This window comes from Onychostruthus taczanowskii, unplaced genomic scaffold (assembly GCF_017590055.1).
Source record: "Onychostruthus taczanowskii isolate IOZ18803 unplaced genomic scaffold, ASM1759005v1 scaffold20, whole genome shotgun sequence".
NCBI classification, from domain to species: Eukaryota; Metazoa; Chordata; class Aves; order Passeriformes; family Passeridae; genus Onychostruthus; species Onychostruthus taczanowskii.
The window spans coordinates 4,805,496-4,824,256 of NW_024499240.1; the positions used below are offsets into that span (position 1 = coordinate 4,805,496).

The 18,761-nt window shown below is 36.4% G+C and overlaps 1 protein-coding gene across 1 annotated transcript in view; it reads left to right on the forward strand.

Annotated features, from left to right (window-relative positions):
- The window catches only part of RAPGEF4 (Rap guanine nucleotide exchange factor 4), a 144,105-nt gene that overhangs the window by 18,638 nt on the left and 106,706 nt on the right, over positions 1-18,761 (forward strand). Inside the window, exon 4 of the mRNA XM_041403679.1 lies at positions 2,610-2,756. Within this exon, the coding sequence (XP_041259613.1) occupies positions 2,610-2,756 (147 nt within the window). The remainder of the gene's footprint in view (positions 1-2,609; positions 2,757-18,761) is intronic.

Sequence of the window (18,761 nt, forward strand, 5' to 3'; positions counted from 1 at the left end):
GTACTGCTTTAGTGTGTAGTTCTGAGCTTCATATTAAAGGATGGTAAGCTCTCTTCACAGAGTAGCTAGAAAAAACAATGCCTTCTCTAGCTTGGGACAAAGGACAACTGATCCAAATTTTCAGACCCAAGAGCATAAACAAGGTGGACTAAAGAGAAGACAACAAGAAGGATGGGACTTCATAACTTAAAGCTATAATTGCACAAGTACCTCCAATATGATAATGGACCGGAACTTAGGAAAGTGAGAGACGTTGTGACTGGGTGTCCATTTTGTGACCATTTTGGTTTATCTCAGGTGTAGCCCTGGCTGGGTGCTTGTGCTGCCCAGGTGTATCCATTGAGGCCTTTTAATGAATAGCTACTTTATTCTTTAACTCCATCTAGCCTCTGTTCTAGGTCAGCCTTAACAAGGCATTGGATGGAAGCGTGGATTTGCCTTTAATGAATGTAGATAGGACCATTCCAGTCTCTTGACCTAACATCCCACAGTATTAATTTATTCCTTAAAGTTAACAACTTCCTCATCAAAACTTACCTTATAAAGTAATTTCTTAACAATTATCCTTTTTTCTTTTCATGTCTGTTCTGTCATTGTTCTTTAGGGTTGTACACAGTCAGAGAATGTGAAATGTTTAAAATGAGTTGTATTTTTTGAAGGGAGGGGAGTGAGTGAGAAGTTACAAGATGTGAACAATGTTTATGATCTACCTACAGGAAAAGTTTCTTTTATGCCAGGCTGTTTGGCCAGGCTGTTTGGTCGTCCTGTCCTGAACAGAGCTCTTTTATCTGAACTTTCTGGATGGAGAAATCCAGGAATAGGATTGAGAATAATGTATTGTATATCTGGAGATCAAATTTTGTATGAGCAGTAGGCCCATTTTCTTTGTAGCTCCTTTGAATGCCATTGTGAGTATCGTAGCATGCATAGAGTGTTTCAGCCCTGAATTGTAAGCTTGGGAAGGCAGATTTCAGTGTATAAACTGTATTATAGTCTGTTTGTAGAGGCTTCTATTTAGGTGCCCAGGTGCTTATTCCCAAATATTCTTTCTTTTAAAGAAAATCTGTTCTTACTTTCCTTCCTTGAATATTTATTTCTGACAGTTGGTAAATTTTTCCTAGATGTTCTCTGAGACATAATTGATTTTGTTTTCCTGAACACACAATTTTATATGGTAACATCTGTGTAAGAGCAATTTGCTATGGTTCAAGGAACTGACTATTATGGGCTTTTGTCTTTGTATTGCAATTACAAAGCTACTAACCTTATCTTAATAACATTTGCCTATTATGACTTATTAGATGCATGAAAGAAAAGCAGGGCAATTCTAAAGACAGAAAATGATGCTGAAACATGCTCATGTATCTCTCCTGGATTATCAGCCATGAGGACAACAAATGTTTTTGCTTTGATTTTTGTAGAGGTTGCATAAATTCTACGTTTTAGAATTAAACTATACTTCTAGTCTTGTATCAGGTAAAGTTAGCATGTGTTTTTCTGTGTTTATTTGTAATTGTCTGCATGCACATGCAATATGTTTTCTATGGTTAAGTACAGTTTGTGTGATTTTAAATTTTTTATGCTGTTGCTAATTTTTTTAATTACTTAACAGACTGTCAGATAAGGCCCATCTCAGAAAAAAGACATGTGAGTGTTCAGCTTCAAGCCTGTGATGAGGAACAAAGCAACTTTTGAGCTGAAAATAGAACATGTATCTAAAGATCTTGATTCAAGCAAGTTCTTTAATGGCTACTTGTTTTCTCTGCAGTAGCTCATAATTTTTATTGGAACTACTACAGAGGAGTTCCTGGCCAAGGGAGATTCATTTAGACATCGTTTAGAATGGCATGTGCTCATATAGACTCCTTTGAAGTGGACTTTGCTGCTTGTTTGGGACCTTCTTATTGCTCTGTACATGGATCCATTTTTTCCAGGTTGTTTGAACTTTAATAGTTTTCTTGAAATCCCTGATTTATGTGAATTTTTTTTTTTGTCTGGTAGTTAATTGACAAACATCCATTAACAACTGAAAGATTTGCTGGCGTTTTCAACAGAAGGGCCAAGAGTTGTTCAATGGTACAAGCACATTGCTTGTACAATAGAGAAATGCAATATAAATACAAGAGGATATTATAATTGAAAGTTACGTTTACGTAAGAGAAACATAACAGGTGAATTCTCTTTCTGATGAGGGTAGCCTGTGTAGGACAGAAGTTTATTTTCCAAGATTGCATTTCTGATTCTAGTTACCTTCTCATGACCTCTGAGATTTCTAAAGATCTCATCATCATGGCAGTGTTTAGAGACAGATTAACAGAGATCATAGGTTTTTATAAAGATGAAAGTGATTCTTGTGTTCTCAGATTTGCATTCAGAAATGTCTTAATTCAACTGATTAATATAAAAAACAGAAGTCCCACTTTTGTCCATGTTAAAGCTTCCCATGTTGTTTACCAGCACACTGATTTTTTTTGTTGTTGACATTTAAATTAATTTTCTTTTTAAGCAGATTGCTGAAGAATCTCAAGGCAGTGCTATTAAAAATAAGACACAAAAACTCTCAAAACATCCTGAAATATTTAATGTGTCTTTTTTTTTTTGAATCAAAGGATGCTGTGACAATATGCACTCTTGGAGTAGGGACTGCTTTTGGAGAGTCCATTCTGGATAACACTCCTCGCCATGCTACCATTGTTACCAGGGAACATAGTGAGCTCCTTCGGATTGAGCAGAAGGACTTCAAAGCACTTTGGGAGGTAAGTTCAGATTTATTTGCAGTTAATACAGAAAAAAACGCCTTGACTTTGAAAGTATTTGTAATATAGTATTGTTGCATCGCACGTCGGACGAGCCCTCGTTGCTGCCGGCGTGTGCAGCCCTGGGACCGGAATCAGCTGGGAGTGTGGCAATAAAATGTATTGGATGGGAACGACTAAAGGGCTAGAAACAGAAAGCTTTAATGTGGATAAAGAAGGCGCGCGAGGGCGCAACACAAAACATAAACAGCACCGATGTACATAGCTCCTTGAGAAGACCCCCAACTGGGACAAACACAGCCTTCTATAAACATTATCTGAGGGCAGAGAGCCAATGAACAGAGAGAAACAGAAACAATACCTTAGATGGAATACAAGAGTAACTAATCAGAGGGCAGGGTTCAGAATATAACCTTATAAGGAATAACTTAATCTGCATAATGATCCCATCGTCCTTTTCTTCTCCTTCACTTCTCGCTGTAACCTCACTAGCGATTTCTCAGTGTCCAAGGTCTAATGTTGTTACTTGCTGTGTGGCCTGCCCACAGCCCATCCTCCCTAGGATGGACCACCAAGTAGTATGAAGACATTTATATCATAAGCAAAGTATAATTATTCCAAATTAGTTTGGGAAAAAAAGAAAAGTTTTTACTTCTTTAGTCCTTCATATTACGTACGATTGCATACTCCTGTATTTCTTTCCTGTGGGCCTCTTGTAATGAAATAACTTAGGTGGTAGAATTTCTGGTAGAATTTATTTATATACTGCAGGTGTTGCTCTCTTAGCCTTAATTTTGCTTTTATTGCCAGCTTTTATGAGGATAGTATTCTATTGTACTCTGAAATTTTAAATTATTCATTTACTCCTGTCTCATCACCAGCTGTAAGGGGTTTAGAATTTGCAGATGGATCAAGATCACTTAAAAATTGACTTACTGATTACATGTGAATTCCCTTAAAACTTTCCTTTGTGGAGAACGTACTGCTGAGTTTCTTGATTCTGTAGTCTGTCTACTTTGGTATCCGTGCAGAGAAGACTTCATTAACATGTTGCTGCACAGAGTTACTGAGCTTGAATCTGTTTGCATTTTTGCAAGCACTACATTTGATTTGAAAAGTGTTGTGGGAACTGGAAGGTATCCTGTTGGCCTGGCCTACACTATTGCCAATTTGTACTTCCAGTTTGTTTGAAATGGTGACTGTACAAGTGTAGGTGTTGTGCAGAGCTGCCAGATGGTGTGACAGTGTCCTAAAGTTGCAGGGCTAGGGACATTAATTATATTTAAGAAATAGGTGCTGGTTCTAACATTTTAGTTCAGCTTCTAACTGTGGATGGATGGATTTTTTTTCTTTATGCTTTCCTGCGAAAGAGCAGTATTATACTGCAAATAATTGTCTTAAAGCAGTTCTAATGTCAGTATCAGAAAAAAAATCAAATCCCCAATAGTTAATGGTGCAGCATTGCCAAGGCATGAAAGACCACAATGTGAGTGAAACATGTTTGCCACTGAATGCCCTGACAATATCAGATATCATTCTTTAATTGCATGGCCAGGATTTGTACTGGTTTTTGGCAGGTTCTACAGCTAAATTAAAATATTTTGGCAAGTTCTACAGTTACTGAAGTTTTGCAGTTAAATTGAAGAATCTGACAAGGCAATATTTTTTTGCAGTTCACAGGGGTTTTTTTACAGCAGCTGCATTGTAGTTTCAGGCCTTGGCATGAAAAGATGAAATATGCCAGTGGTCTCATCTGTTTCAACATATGCAGCATTTGCCAGTAGTCAGAAATTTGATAATGTAGATAGTGCTTTACAAGATAATGATGGGGAGAATAAATCCAATTTTAGGTTTCTCTGGTAACATTTTTGTAAAAAAATCACTTTTAATTGGTATAAGCACAGTAATTTTTCCCATGCATATGAATTTCCTGCTAAGCATTCAGAGATTGTTCTCTTATTAGTATTATTTGGGGCATGGATGTTCCCTTTTGAATCATATATTAAAGTTGTTTTAAAAACAATTTCAACATAATTTGCTCTTTAATCACTAATACAGTTTTGTTTCTAGCACTTTTGATGATCTTGCTGAGTTTTTTGATGATAGATGCTTTTGTGGAAGGTGATACGTGTTAGAAGTACTGGAGTGGTCATAGGCAGCTTTAGCACACACCTTGTGTATTGCAGCTTTTTATGAAATTGAGCTGTAGAATGTGTCACAAATGCTGCAGGTGTCAGTCAGAGACCACTGTTTAGATTGTGGTGCTTCTTTGTCTTTTGTGCCATTTTGCAGTGAACTTCTCATATATTTTGATGCATTTTCTTTCAAGAAGGCTATCCCTGTACTCTCAGTGAGTGGAAAATTATTCAATGAAATACAGCTTTGCTGGTAGGTCTCAGATATAATAAAGTTGTTCGTTTTTTTCAAGGTAATATTTATTTCCTTGCAACCTGCTAATCCCAGAGTCTGCATAAACTGCAGCTAACATGTGATAAAGAGAGAATGTTTAAAATAGATGGAAAATTATGTAAGAAAATTTCCCCAAAATATACTAGCAGTAGCACCAGTACTATATTGTTAATATTATTGTTACCTGAAGAAAGGTAAATATTTTTCTAAAGGGAGACTTTTAATGTTTTCGATGCTGCATTGTTCTTTCAGCCTTATCCTAAGGTTCATACATCTTTGCTGTGACAAAGTCTGTATGAGGAAACTGTTATTGTTATGTGTCATTCAGTTTTTAATTGTGTCTAATGAAAACCCACTTAAAGTCAAAGTGGATCACAGATATTTAATACATATGGTACCATGGAAAAATGGGGAAAGGCAACAATGTCAGTTCATTACAGTCCAGATATTGTGAAAGCTAAAATCTACTGTGGGCAAATTTCAACTGTCCAAATAATGAGAATTTAATTCATGAAAGAAGTAGTTTATCCAGAACAAACACTGAATAATTCCAAAATAATATAATACTGTTGTATAAGAACAACAGAACAACCTAAATAAATTGTAAGGTTAGTATTCTTAAAATGGTTACTGATTTTATGTATGTAGAATTTTTATGATTAATAAATAGAAGTGCAAAAATGCAATATATGTTATTTTTTCATTTGTTAGTTTTTCCCCAAGAAATTAATTTTTGGGGAAATTTACTTTATTTCCTTGTTTTGAGGGAAAGAAAAAAACAAAACTCTGTTAACCAAATAAGAATCAAATAAGAATTGTTCCTACAGAAGAAAGAAAATCTAATACTGCAATTTTAAATATTTTTCTTAATTTTGATTGTGAATGTAATCTTGGAAAATGAAACAACAGAAATATGAAAAAGAAACAACAGTATTGGCTTTAATTTACTGTGCAACTAATCTGAAATGAGGTGTTCCTTCTTAACACTAAAAATTTGTTAATACAGAAGCCTACTGATGAAGTTCACATTTGCAACAAATATTTTTATATCTCTGCAGTTCTTTGAAAGACAATTATGTATCCGTTATGCTGCTTATGAAACTTTCAGTATATATCCTGAAACTAGATTTTGAGAGAAAGATTATCTATTTTAATTCTTTCTAAGTTTAGAAAGAATGTTTGGTATCTCTGAAACTTCATATTGTGAATTTGCAGACTTCTTTGAGTTTTGTTTAAATTGAAAAGTAACTTGTTTTGTATTAGCGGTATTGCTCTAAGAAGCAATTGAATTGGTATAATGATTCTCAGATTAGATATGTTTTATTGATGTACTTAATATTGATGTACTTAATGCACAATATGCAGTAAAGGTATTAATTTCTATGAGTGCTATTGTAGTTGGGTCTATACCTGAAAGAAAAAAAGAGAGCTATTACTAAACTGACTTCTTTTTTTTTTTTTTTAATCAGTATTAGTCTGCCAGTTTTTAAATTTAAATATTCTTTAAGGAAAAGATAGGATATTCTTTATCAAAAAGAATACAGTAAGGTGCCTTCCATAATACATGCAGCCCCATATTCAGTCAGCCCTTTAAGTACAGAAAAATTTTCTGTGACCTTCATTTCTATCAGTCAGGGAATGCTGGTCAAAACAAATGCCACTGTCCTGATAACAACAATTACCAGTTAAAATGAGCCAGTTTTTTCTCTAATGACTGTGTCTGTTGAAGTAGCATCCCTTTGGGGAACATCTGTTGATCTTCCCTGCTTACTCATCCTTGGACTCGTTGTCTATCAACGCTGTTACAGCGATTAAAGATGGTGAAATCCCGCACTGAATTCTCACACAGCTGAACACTATTCCCTGATGAAGAACTAGTCAGTTATGGGAATCACTGGTGATGCTCCTTTGTGCACCGACTGTCCCTGGCTTTGGTGTATGAAGAGCACTAACAAACATGAAAAAAAGTAACTTATTACTGTTACAACACTGTAGACTTTCAAGATACTCTATGAATCTCTAGAAAAAAATACTGTTTGTGTTGATGAGGGCTTGCTTTCCTTCCTCAGCATGTATAAGTGATTGTGGTGCTAGCTACCTTGCCCAAGGAAACTACTTCAAAGTACAAAGGAAAATACATCCAAAAATAAACATGAAAGCAGAAGGTTACACATGGGGAGCTCTGATCACGCACATCCTGTTGAGCACTACCTTGCTCCACCCCTAATAACTGGATTCTTTTAAACAGAGTAGGAGGGAAATGAATGCATATGAGCAGTGTGATCATTACAGAAGTTCTCCATACTTCATCCTCGAGCTTTGTCTTTTCATGCAGTTGCAAACTGATTCAAACCCAGACAGGAAGGGAGTGAATCTGCTGACAGATGACTTATTTTTAGAGGTCTTTCCTACTGCAGTATATTACTCAGCCTTCCTTGGATAACATACAAATAACCAATTTCCTTTTGTGTGGAGTAAGACTGTGTTAGAAGTTACTGAACATGCCTTGAGAAACACTTGAGTAAATGAAGAACAGCTATTACTTCAGTATGCAGTGACTTTGGAGAGAGGGAGTCTTGGCCCCTATAAGGTCAGTTGTTTTTTTATTTTTTTTAATTCCTATTCAGCAGCACTTGCACATCTTGTAAACTGATAAACTGTAGTGTAACTTGCTTCCTGATTTTGCCCATCTGCTGTTAATCCAGTAGCCTTTAGCAGACTGAGCTGCTCTGTAATGATAGCTTTGGGAGAAGCAGCTTTCTTACTCCCTTTGTTTTCTGAGCACTGTGAGTGTTAGTTTTTAATGAGCTAGTTTAAAACCAGATATGTCAGAACAGAAGTTTCACACCATTTTATTGGAATGCCATGTAGGAAGTACATGTGTGAAAGGGGGTGCTGTAGCACTGTTCTGTAGGGTTTCTGAATAATGCTTAAGTTCATCAGAATTGGGACCACAGCTCTCTGTATAATCTGTATGGAATATCAGTTTGTCACTTTAAGGTCTATCTACTAACACCTCTCATATCAAGGTATAATATAATTTTATGCTTCATTTTATATCCTGGGATTATAGCTGTAGGAATTATGAAGGCATGTAAAAATACATTAATGAGAATAAATATGGAAGGATTTTAATTTGTTTTTATCCATTTGGTCGTACTGTAAGTGCATTTTTTATCAAAGGAGGTTACTGCATCTCATGTGGTGTTTTGCAGTGTAACGCAGTAGGCAGCATTTCGGAGAGGCAGCCTTTTCCTTGCCTTAGGCTGTTGGAAAATACATGTTGCATTGTTCTATGAGAATGGTCTTGCTTCTTTTCTGGTAGGCTCCTGAACACTTCAGTGTGTTTAAGGCGTGTTAGGAATCTCATGTAAATGTCAGTACTTGCTAATATACCTTTTTACCAATGAGTATTCCATACCAGAAATTCTTTCCAGTTCATTTGAGTGAGAGATTAAATTTGATCTGAGAAATGAAATATTGGAAGGGGGAATCAAAGAAAGAGTCAGATTAATGTCCAGCCCCTAAACTATCACCTTGATTTATGGTGTACCACTCTGCCCGTTTATTGCCCAGTAATCAATTGCAGAAGTCTCTGCCCTGATTTACTGATTTCCCATAGGCAAACATAGTAGAGGTATAAAACTACAGTTAATAAAATACAGAATATTTAGCTTTGCAGGATGGGTGATCATGTGATTTAAAATATTGAAGTGCTTGGAGACCCACAAAAGTATAAAAAGGTGGTCATGGAACACTTGGCTGTCTTTACCCGCTTCATGTCACTGTCTCCATTGACTGCTCAAATGATTCCTTGATGATTTGTCTCTCTAATGGGATTTTATTTGAGAAATGTAAAAGTGATCAAATGGTGGTAGCCTGCATTTTCAATGTACCTGGAATACTATGTTCACCAACCTCCCAAATAGCCATCTTGTCAGAATAAAGAATAATTATTCCATGTTATCAGATACAGAATACAATACAGAAGAGAGATGTGAAAGTGATGCCTGGGGAGGCTACCTAGAACAGTGGCTAGACAGAATTAAAGGTAGGTATTTATTGGAAGGCCTTCAAAGGGTACACCTTGGGCAGTGCAGGAGTCTTGCAGAGACTGCACCCAAGATGGATGACTAGCGTACATCAGATATAAATTTGGTCTATTTGCATATCAGAGGTTAATTGTCCAATTACAGCTTCAGGTAATGGAGTCACATTCCCTTACTTCACTGTTATTTACATATTTTTTGGTGCCTGAGAAAGTGAGGTGTCCTTGAGTTTCAGGTCTAAAGAGAAATTGTTGTGTCTGAATAAGATGGGAGAACAGTAGCTGACAGTCTGTGGAGTTTTAGAGTTATACACTAAAGCAGTACTGGTCTGAAAAACATAAAAGCTAAAACTTAAGGCATCAAAAGGACCCAAGTGTGTGGAATCTGTTGCCTTATGTTGTCTGCAAATCTCAGCTGATGACAAATGCAAATTTTTATGCAAAGACACAGAGCTAGTGTGAGAGACTGAAAAATGAAGTGATGGTAGGCAAGATTTTTTTTCCTATAGGAAAACATGGAAGGAGGAAGAATATAAAAAATCCCTGTGCCCAGTTTTAGAATATGACAGTAAACATAGAATTGGCTAGATGTGAGCAAAGCTGTGAAAATAGCTAACATCCCACCTTCATATGTTGTGTTAATACTGAGAAAGCGTGCAAGTGAGTAGCAGGGAAAGAGTCCGGAATTTTATTATACAAAAAAAAGTGCCAGATAGTGCTCCCAGTTTTGCTGGTATGAATTGAACATATTTCAAGTGAATACAGCACTATTGATTTAATACATGAGGAGCTACATGGGAGCAGATTCTGGCTTTTAGTACTGCAGTTACATTGATTTTGATCATCATAATATGGTTTTAGTTTTCATCTTCTTGTTTTGCTTTTTCAGACATTTCTAATTTTAACGAGTGATGCTCTGTCTGCTAGAGTAGATTTTAATGAGCATGAAACAGCATTTAACTCTCGGGAGCCAATCATACATCAGAGCCAGCCATGTTTGTCAGCACAGCACCACAATGACTGCTGCTTTCATTTGCTTGTATTAATTGCTTCATTTTTTAAGATAGATGCAGATTTTGTGAACAGTGTTTTATGGCAGTCTATCTCTTAAGGTAACCTTCCTGGCCATTGGCAGTGGAAAAGCTTATCTAGGAGCAAGATTTTTCGTTTCAGTAATGCAGCATTTCCCTTGGCATGATATGTACTGATGAAAGTGTGAAAGTGTTTTGGGAGAGTCTTGCTGTGATAAATCCTTTGCTAAATAATGACATTGTGACTGAAAAATTCATAATTGGTAATTGTCTGCTCTGTTTCAGCTTATTTACTGTGTCATTATTATGATATTCAATATTGTCCATGAGGCAGAATTCTTGGAGAAGACCCAGTTAGTTTTAACTCAGAGTGTCCCTTTCTTTGTTGTTATCCTTGGTTTAAGGTGACAGTCACTGGGCTTCAGACACCTCTTAAGCAACTGAAAATATTGGAAAATAACATGCTGGTTGGAAAGGTCTTGATCCTTCCTCGTGCCTCTCTGCAACAGACTTTCCTGGTGCATGTTCTTGTGTCATCCCTACAACTGATTTGTATCTCAGTCTCCTGATTTATTCTGAATCTATTTCAACGGCAGCGTTTTGTGACTCTGTCCCTGATCACCATGCAGAGGTGGAGTAGGACTGTGTAGATCTGGCTTCACTTAAGCCATCCTACCATGACCATCCTCTTAAGTGCTGTTCTGTATCACTGTAATACAGTGACATCATCTCGAACCCCCTGTTGAATCCTGTTATACTAGACACTGGGCAGAAATACTTGTCATTCCCATCTACAGTACATATAAATGCTTATATGTTCATTAGCACTTCAAAAGGTCTTAAATAATATTGCAGAAAGCTTGACTATTTGAGGTTGTTTCTTGGATAAAAAAGAATTGAAACATCCAGAAAGCATGTCAGTCTCCCCGCTAAGCAATGCCTTTATTGGTTTTCTCATATTTTATGGTTAGAGGTAAAGTTGAAAAATATTAATTCATCTGATTTCCAAGAAAGGAAATTATTTTGATTGATTCTTAAAATATTTAAATTACAGAAGAACATCTGACAAACTGAAATGTATACACTTAAAGTCTGCAGGTGTTTTTCAGGCTGCAATTTTTCTTGGAAGCTTTACTGCCAAACTTGCACTTTCTATAACCAGCTTTTTCTTTAGCAAAGAAAATGTTTTTCATCCTCAGCAGATTGTATTATTAAATGTGGTATCTCTAAGCATGATGTGCTAAATGGCAAAAACATATATTGCAAAACACAACTGGGAGGCTATGAATAATGCTTCAGGAAACAAACTTCTGGTCTTTCATTAGTTCATTTTTGTTAAGTAAAAATGCCTTTCAGAAGAATCATAACATTTGAAGCTTATAAAATAGATTCTGGCTTTTTTCCCAGATATACTTTTTACTATCAAATGTATGTCTAATTTTCCTCTGTCACAGAGAGAAAAAAAAGCCTAACAGAATTATGTTTTTTCAGATATGTGTGGATATATAATCTGCTCTGTATCTAATATGTATTGTGTGTGTATATGCTACAAGTCAAATTTAGATTTGCCTTGTCAAACTTCTGTGTCAGATTGCCTGGAGCTTTGGTTCTAGCTGTGGTTGACAGTGTCCGTTCCTGCCTTGAAGTGAATACCAAAGTGATCAGCTGCATGGGCTTTGCTTACACTTCTCAACTTCTGAATTTAACACAGGCCATCCTTAACCACGGTGTGTTTAAATTGGTTATTTCAGAGATGGACCCTTTCTGATCTTCTGGTTGGAGTTATCATCTCAGGCCTTTGTCTCTTTTCAGATGAATTGTACTTTTTCTTCCTTATAATAGAGGTTTATCTATTATTACTGTTAGTCTGCAGGTTATTGACAAAAATAGTAATCCCTTAGAAGCCTGAGTTGCTTTATGGCAATTGATACAAGTGATGTGTTCCTCCAAGGCGTTTCTATAGAGAGTGTGTGCTTGCATTCTGCATTTCAATGGGTGCTTTCTGCTTTGTACTATATTATGGGTGAGGCCAATTATCTGATACCATTTCTTGGATCAATGGATATGTTTTAATATTTACATTTTAAGAATGCATTAGCTGAAACCTGGCAGCATTAAAAAAATGTAGAGATCTTTGACAATGAGTTTTGTGGCAGTGGATGATCTTAAACAGATTAACACAAGCTGAAAGTAAGGTTGTTGTATCACAGTATGTATTATCCCTTTTTATTCTGGTGTAGTTATGAAATATTTTGTAAAAGTGTTTTTAAAATGTTCACTTTCATGTAACAAGAGTAATGAAACATACAAGTCCTATTTAGTGGAATGTAAATTCTTCTATTTTTAGTAAGTACTCTCTTGAATGGGTATTCGGCAACTTAAAAGAAGCTAAACCTCAGACATTATGAATTGTTTAGGCATATGGATTGATAAATGGGTTCAAAAGAAGAGTGGCCTTTGCTTGCATTAGATAGTACAGTTCTCATAGATACCTCTTCCTGGTCATAATCAGAGTTCTGTGATTATCAGAAACCTTAGCCTGGTTCCTCCCTGCTTTTCATCCATTGGTGAAACACTACCATATTGAAATCAATGAGCATTGTGATATTTCAACCCAGGTAATTACTAATTGCTTTTTTCTCTTTGTATAATATGCAGCACGGGCTGATGGCGGTAGCGTTCAATTGTCTTTAGCCTTATCCCTTCTGTAACTCCTTCTAGCCCCTGACACAGGTGATACAATGTGAGAGCAAGAGGCTGGAATCCCTCAAATGATTTTGTGCCTAAGTACTTCAGGGGTGCTTAACACAATGGTCAGCCCAGTACTGAGGGAAGTCATATCAAAGCCTTACGAGCTCTCAGCATCCCTCAGGTACACTTAAAAATGAAGATATAAAAAACTAAGACCTAAATATGGAATATCTCTCTTGTGCAGAGAATAAAAATTACAGGGTTCAGCCTGTCATCTTTGCTGATTATGGCCAGTCTGACATATCAAGAAAAGAAAGAGATTAAAAAAACCCCAAATAGTCCATGTGCTTGCTCTTGAATAATTCCTCATTTCAATCTGAGCAGTAAAACTCCTGCAGTTACAGTTCTCAGGGTTAGTGGGTGTTGCTCGAATTCCATAAATTCAGTGAGCTACAAAATTCCTAGAAATCTGTTCACCAGGAATGTGAAAGGGCCTGCTGGCCCTCAGAAATGTTTAAATCTCAAAGGGATTTATGGAAGAAAGTCTGCTTATGGATAAATATTTTTCTTTTGGTGAATAGTTGTTTACGCCACAAATATTGAAGAACATCACACAAGATGTGGTGCCTTTTAAGGCACGTGTTCCATGTATTTTTCTATGTCATGAATTGGGTGTTCACAAAATTTGTGTTTTCACCTGGTATTTCTATTGCAGGCTGTTGTTGAAATCAGTGGTTTAGCAGAATATGTGGGTTCATACCATCAGTCTGTTGTAGTGCCTAAGGCTCGGTTTCTTTATCCTTTATCCCATGCCTGATTAGGTACGACCATTAGTGTGCATTTCCTCTGAACTCTGCTTAAAATACTTGCACAGTTAAATCCCAAGTGAAGAAGTTGAAAGAAAGCTGAAACTCACAAATAACAGTTTACACACTAAATATCTTCTGAATGAACTTTACCTCTGTTAATTTCAAGTTACATTGATAAAATACGGTTTTCTTTCTAGGTGCTGTACATAGCTTTAAGCCAGGCTTATATAACAGCTGTTTGAGGGTGATCAATAATAAGCATTTAAAATGAAACCTTGCTGTCCTGCATCTCGTACTTAACTGATATAGTTCAACTTGCTGACATTTTAACCTCTGACCACTTCCCAAGTAATTTCTGTTTAATTTTGCATACCACCACTCTCTTGACCTTTTAAAAATATCTTTTGTGACTACCAATGCAAACCCTTTTCTTGAAGTATTAAGCAAAATAGACAAGCAAGCTCTATTCTGTTAATTCCCACAGAACCCTATCGACATTCCCGAGTTCAGGTTAGTGGAATCAGGTACAATTTGGTTTTAGTGTAATAAAAACATGAATTACAATATGATTTTTGTGTGACCTAATCTTTCAGAAACTGAGTCCTTCAAAGAAGTCATGCTGTTCTGAAAGGACTTGTTATAAAGGAACTTGTTTGAGTAACTTAGTCTTTTATTCTTAATTCTCTCTGGGGATAATGCTGGAGCCTCTCAGTACAATTAAGGAAAGATTAAAAGCTCAGTACAGACTTATTTTCTCTTTTCTTCCTTTCTGCCAATACCCTTCAAGCCTGTATCCTCTCTGGAACATGAAACATTTTTCAAATGCCTTTTTTCTTTCTGCTGTCATTTCTCAGTATTCTGGTGTCTGTCTCTTCCACAGATTTATTAATATGGTTTCTCTTTCTGCATTTGTCACTTCTGTTCCTGCTAACATTTAATGGAAGCTTTGTTGGGTTCTGCTTAAGGGTTTATTGGGTGTTTCTCCTTAGGTTTATCTGTGACATTTGGGTCTTACTAGATAGCCAGCAATCATGAAGAAGTAAGGAAATAATTCTTGCACTGTTAAAGGTGGTGACAACTATGCCATCACTTAGTATTTCTTAGCACATTTGCCCTGCAGAGCTAAAGGAGTGAATTGTAGTAGAAGTGTAGACAATTAAGCAGATATGTCTGAATACATTGATGCAGCAGCAGAGTTAATTCCTGTACCCATTCTACATAATGTGTTATCAAGGAAGAGCTACACTTCAATCTGAGCCTGTACTAGCTGGGGCATTTACTATGCTGTTGCTGTGGTATGGTTGAAAGTTTATATGCTTTGGGCTTGTAATAGAAATTCACATCAAAACTTTCATTTTTGTTTTTCATTTTCTGATGTATTTACATACATCTGCTACGTGGAGTTCCCTTATAGAGGGTGTTACCTGCATCAGACCTCATATACAAAAGGTACTTGGTGTAATTTTATTCTAAGAGAGAGACTTTTCCTATTTTAACAAGAGAATGTGGATTTTTCTGCCTTCTAAACTTTCTGAATATTCAACTTCAAGACTGATATATGCTACCAGTCAGCCCATTAAGTATTGATGCTTGAGTGGATTTTTGTCAACTTTGCACACTAATGTTATGGGAAGGCGTGAGGCAAAGGAAGTACTGCAAATGCTTCCAGCCCCAGCAACAGTAGGAATACATATTTTCCAACACAAGAATTCTCTAAGACATTGATTTTATGTAGGTATCCATACTGTTAATCCGAGTATCATTTCAAAATGGTAGGGGAATTTCCTTTCCTGGTATCCTGATCTCCAAAATGCAGCAAACACACGTGCATGTAAAGTTGCACGTTGCAGCTTCTGTAGAACATGGTGTATAATTACTATGCTTTTGCTTTTTCTTCCTGAACTTGATTAAGGAAGCAGCTAGGTGTCCTTTCTGTGATTGGCCTCCAACTGTGGATTAAAAATTCTGGGGAATGGCTTAGGGTTTTTCTGTGTATAGTTTTTACTAGATTTTAGATATCGCTATATTAATCTTTAATAATATTGTTGATAATTTTAAATAATATTGTTGATAATTTTAACTCCAAAATTCTTCCTTCTTGCTTTAATCTAATATTTGACATTTTAAACAAACCAGTTACTTGCATAAATAAACATTCTGGTCTCTTATTTATGGTTGTGAGAGCCTGAATTTTTTACATGCATGTGTGTTTGCTTGAAATTCATGTGGGCTTTGAATCAATAATAAGTTACAAATACATTTAAAATTTTGCTTTGCAAATATTTTTTTTGTGAACAACACCCTCTTCACAAAACAGTGTTTTGTTCACTCCTTCCCCTCCCACTTCCCCCTTCTCATTAGCTATCTTCCCTTTTAGTAGGGTTTTAATGTGTTTTTTTTCAGTAGAGGAGTAATGTTTAATTAAAAGTTACTTGCATGTTTTCAATTATAGATGAAAATTTGTTTGACTTTACACTCTCAATTGCCTTGAGTATTTTCCTGTAGAAATACGTATAATCCTGCATGTTTGGAGTATTAGTTTGTTGTTTGCATAGCTTGTGTGTAATACTTAAGGAAACCAGTGGAGCCTGGAAAGAAGAGATGATGCTTTTTAGTGGCAAACAGTGACACAATGGGTATTCTTAGTTCTGCTTGCTGAATAGTTAGGGAAACAACTTTTTTCAGAGAACTGGAAGTTATGTTATCAAACCAATATGATGTTTCAGTAAAAAATTGGGAGTTAGACAGGGGGACCAGCGGTAATGTTACATCCATAAGCACTTTACATATGTCAATGCTGATTGGTGTTAATTCCTAACTTCGTGGCCTCATGTAGTAGAGCAGGGAAAATACGTATTAACACATCCCAATATGTTGATATATGTCAGAATTTCATTATAGATAAATATGTGGCTTTTAGCTGCTGAAGATAAGGTGGCAGGACGCTTACATGTTATTGCACCATGTATTAAAACCACAGTTTGTTTGGTCTACCAAAATGAACTCTTGTGTTCAGTCCAAGTGGAACATTGTATGTCGTTCTGCTCTCCAGGGTTCAGAAGACATGAACTCAAAACAGGGAGAGGTGAAGAGAAGGACTACAGTGGGGAGGGAGATGGACTGTCTGTTTTATATGATAAAAGCACGTGTCTGGGTTAGTCTTGTTGGTGTGAAAGCTGATCTGGAATTTGGTTGGTGCCTGTAAGTACACAAGACCACCATTCAGGGCATGTAAACTGTTAAAGCATGGTGCTGCTCAGGAGCAAAGGGTACTAAGCAGCTTGAGCCTTTAAGTGTACATCACAAGTTTCTTTCTAACCATCAGAATGATGAGGTTCCAAACAAACTTCTGATAGGAGTTTGGGGATGATATAAATGGTCATGTTTGAAGTGGAGTTGATTTTTTTAGTGTGATTCTATGTGTATCTGCAGTAGAAGTTGTAATACTGTTTGTACACCAGATTTAAAGATTTCAGGCTAAAGGCTAAATACCTTTTTCATAGTACAGCAAAGACATATGTGAAACTGTGGGATCCAAATTTTGTTTCAGTTCTTAGTGAAAAAAGTGTCTTTGCATCTGATCCTTGCATTCAGAAGTGACAGCACTTTCCACTTTTGTTTGCAACATCCATGTCATACCCTGTTTTGTTGGTGGAGTCCTGTCAGGGAGGTCAACATCATTCTGCTCTCTCTGATGCAGTGAATCTTTCTGTTTTGGTATTGTAGCATGTTTCTCCAGAGAAGGGGAGGAACACTCCTAACTGGAGAGCTGCTAGTGGAATAGAGCTGTTTTTTAGGATTGTGTCCTGACATGGCAGTTGGGAATTTTAATCCCCAGGGAAGACAAGTGAATATAGAATTGCTGCTCTTTGGATGAGCACACTCCTGAGGAGGAGGAGTTAAAGTAAGATGGAAGCATAGCACCAATCTCCATCTTTCTTGAAACAGAGACTTTCAGTTCTTTGACTGTCTGGTGGTAGGCACCTCTCACACAGAGACTTGTCAAATTCAACACCAGAGGATGGTTACTGAGCATTTACAAATTGCTCTCTGAAGGCTGGAAGGGCATGGAATTGAAGGTACATCAGCCCTTCATTGAAATGGCCAGTTGACTCAGTGTTTGGGATGCCTCAAAGCTGTTTTTTCACACACCTTCCCTCAGGAGATTGTCACTTTTTCTGGATGTCCTTCTTCAGTCATGCATTTAATTCCTTATCAACAACACACAAAAAGAGGAGGAAGGCTGGGGAGGCTTGAAGTAGTCTCATGCAGTCCCACACCAAGATCTAAAACTGCCTTTGAACAAATTCTCTGCTAATGACTAGGTCTTTGTTACATTCTGTCCCCAAGGTTTGTGCCCCTGTGGCAGGTGTAAAAATCAGTATGTGTATAATCTATAAAGCACTTAAAAATGGATGTTACCACATTAGACTTCCATATTAGAGCAAACATAGTCCTTTGTTTTAGCACTTTTTATTAAGTAATGAGTTAATTCAGTTTCACTTTCTTTCCTGGTTAGGGTAAGACCATCCCTATAATGTTCTTTAAAAATGCATGCTGACATGCATTGAATAGGTCTTTATGAAAAGCTAGAATTTTTCTGCTGTTCAAATATTGCTAGTGTTCAAACAGCACATATTTCTTTTTTAATATTCAGGTATGGCATTTGGTTCTTAAAAACAGAAATATTTCTATGATCGGAAAGAGTAGCAGTGATGTGAGTGATTTTGACAGTGAGCAGAATGTTCCCATTTTCAAGACTAGATGGTCTAAGACATTCATTTTTTCCTAAATATTTTTCAAAGTCCTAATGAAAATTTAAACAGCTGTGTCTCATGGTGTCTTGAATTGAAAATATAATGAATTAAAAATTGTATTTTACTGCTAAAATAGTAAGTGTTTACTGCAAAGTGAAAATAGTAACAAAAAGACTCAGTCATTCAGTTCTTTGTAATACTTTTAACAGTTGAATTTGCCAATCCCATCGTGTAGAATATGTCAATCCTAAAGCAAAAAG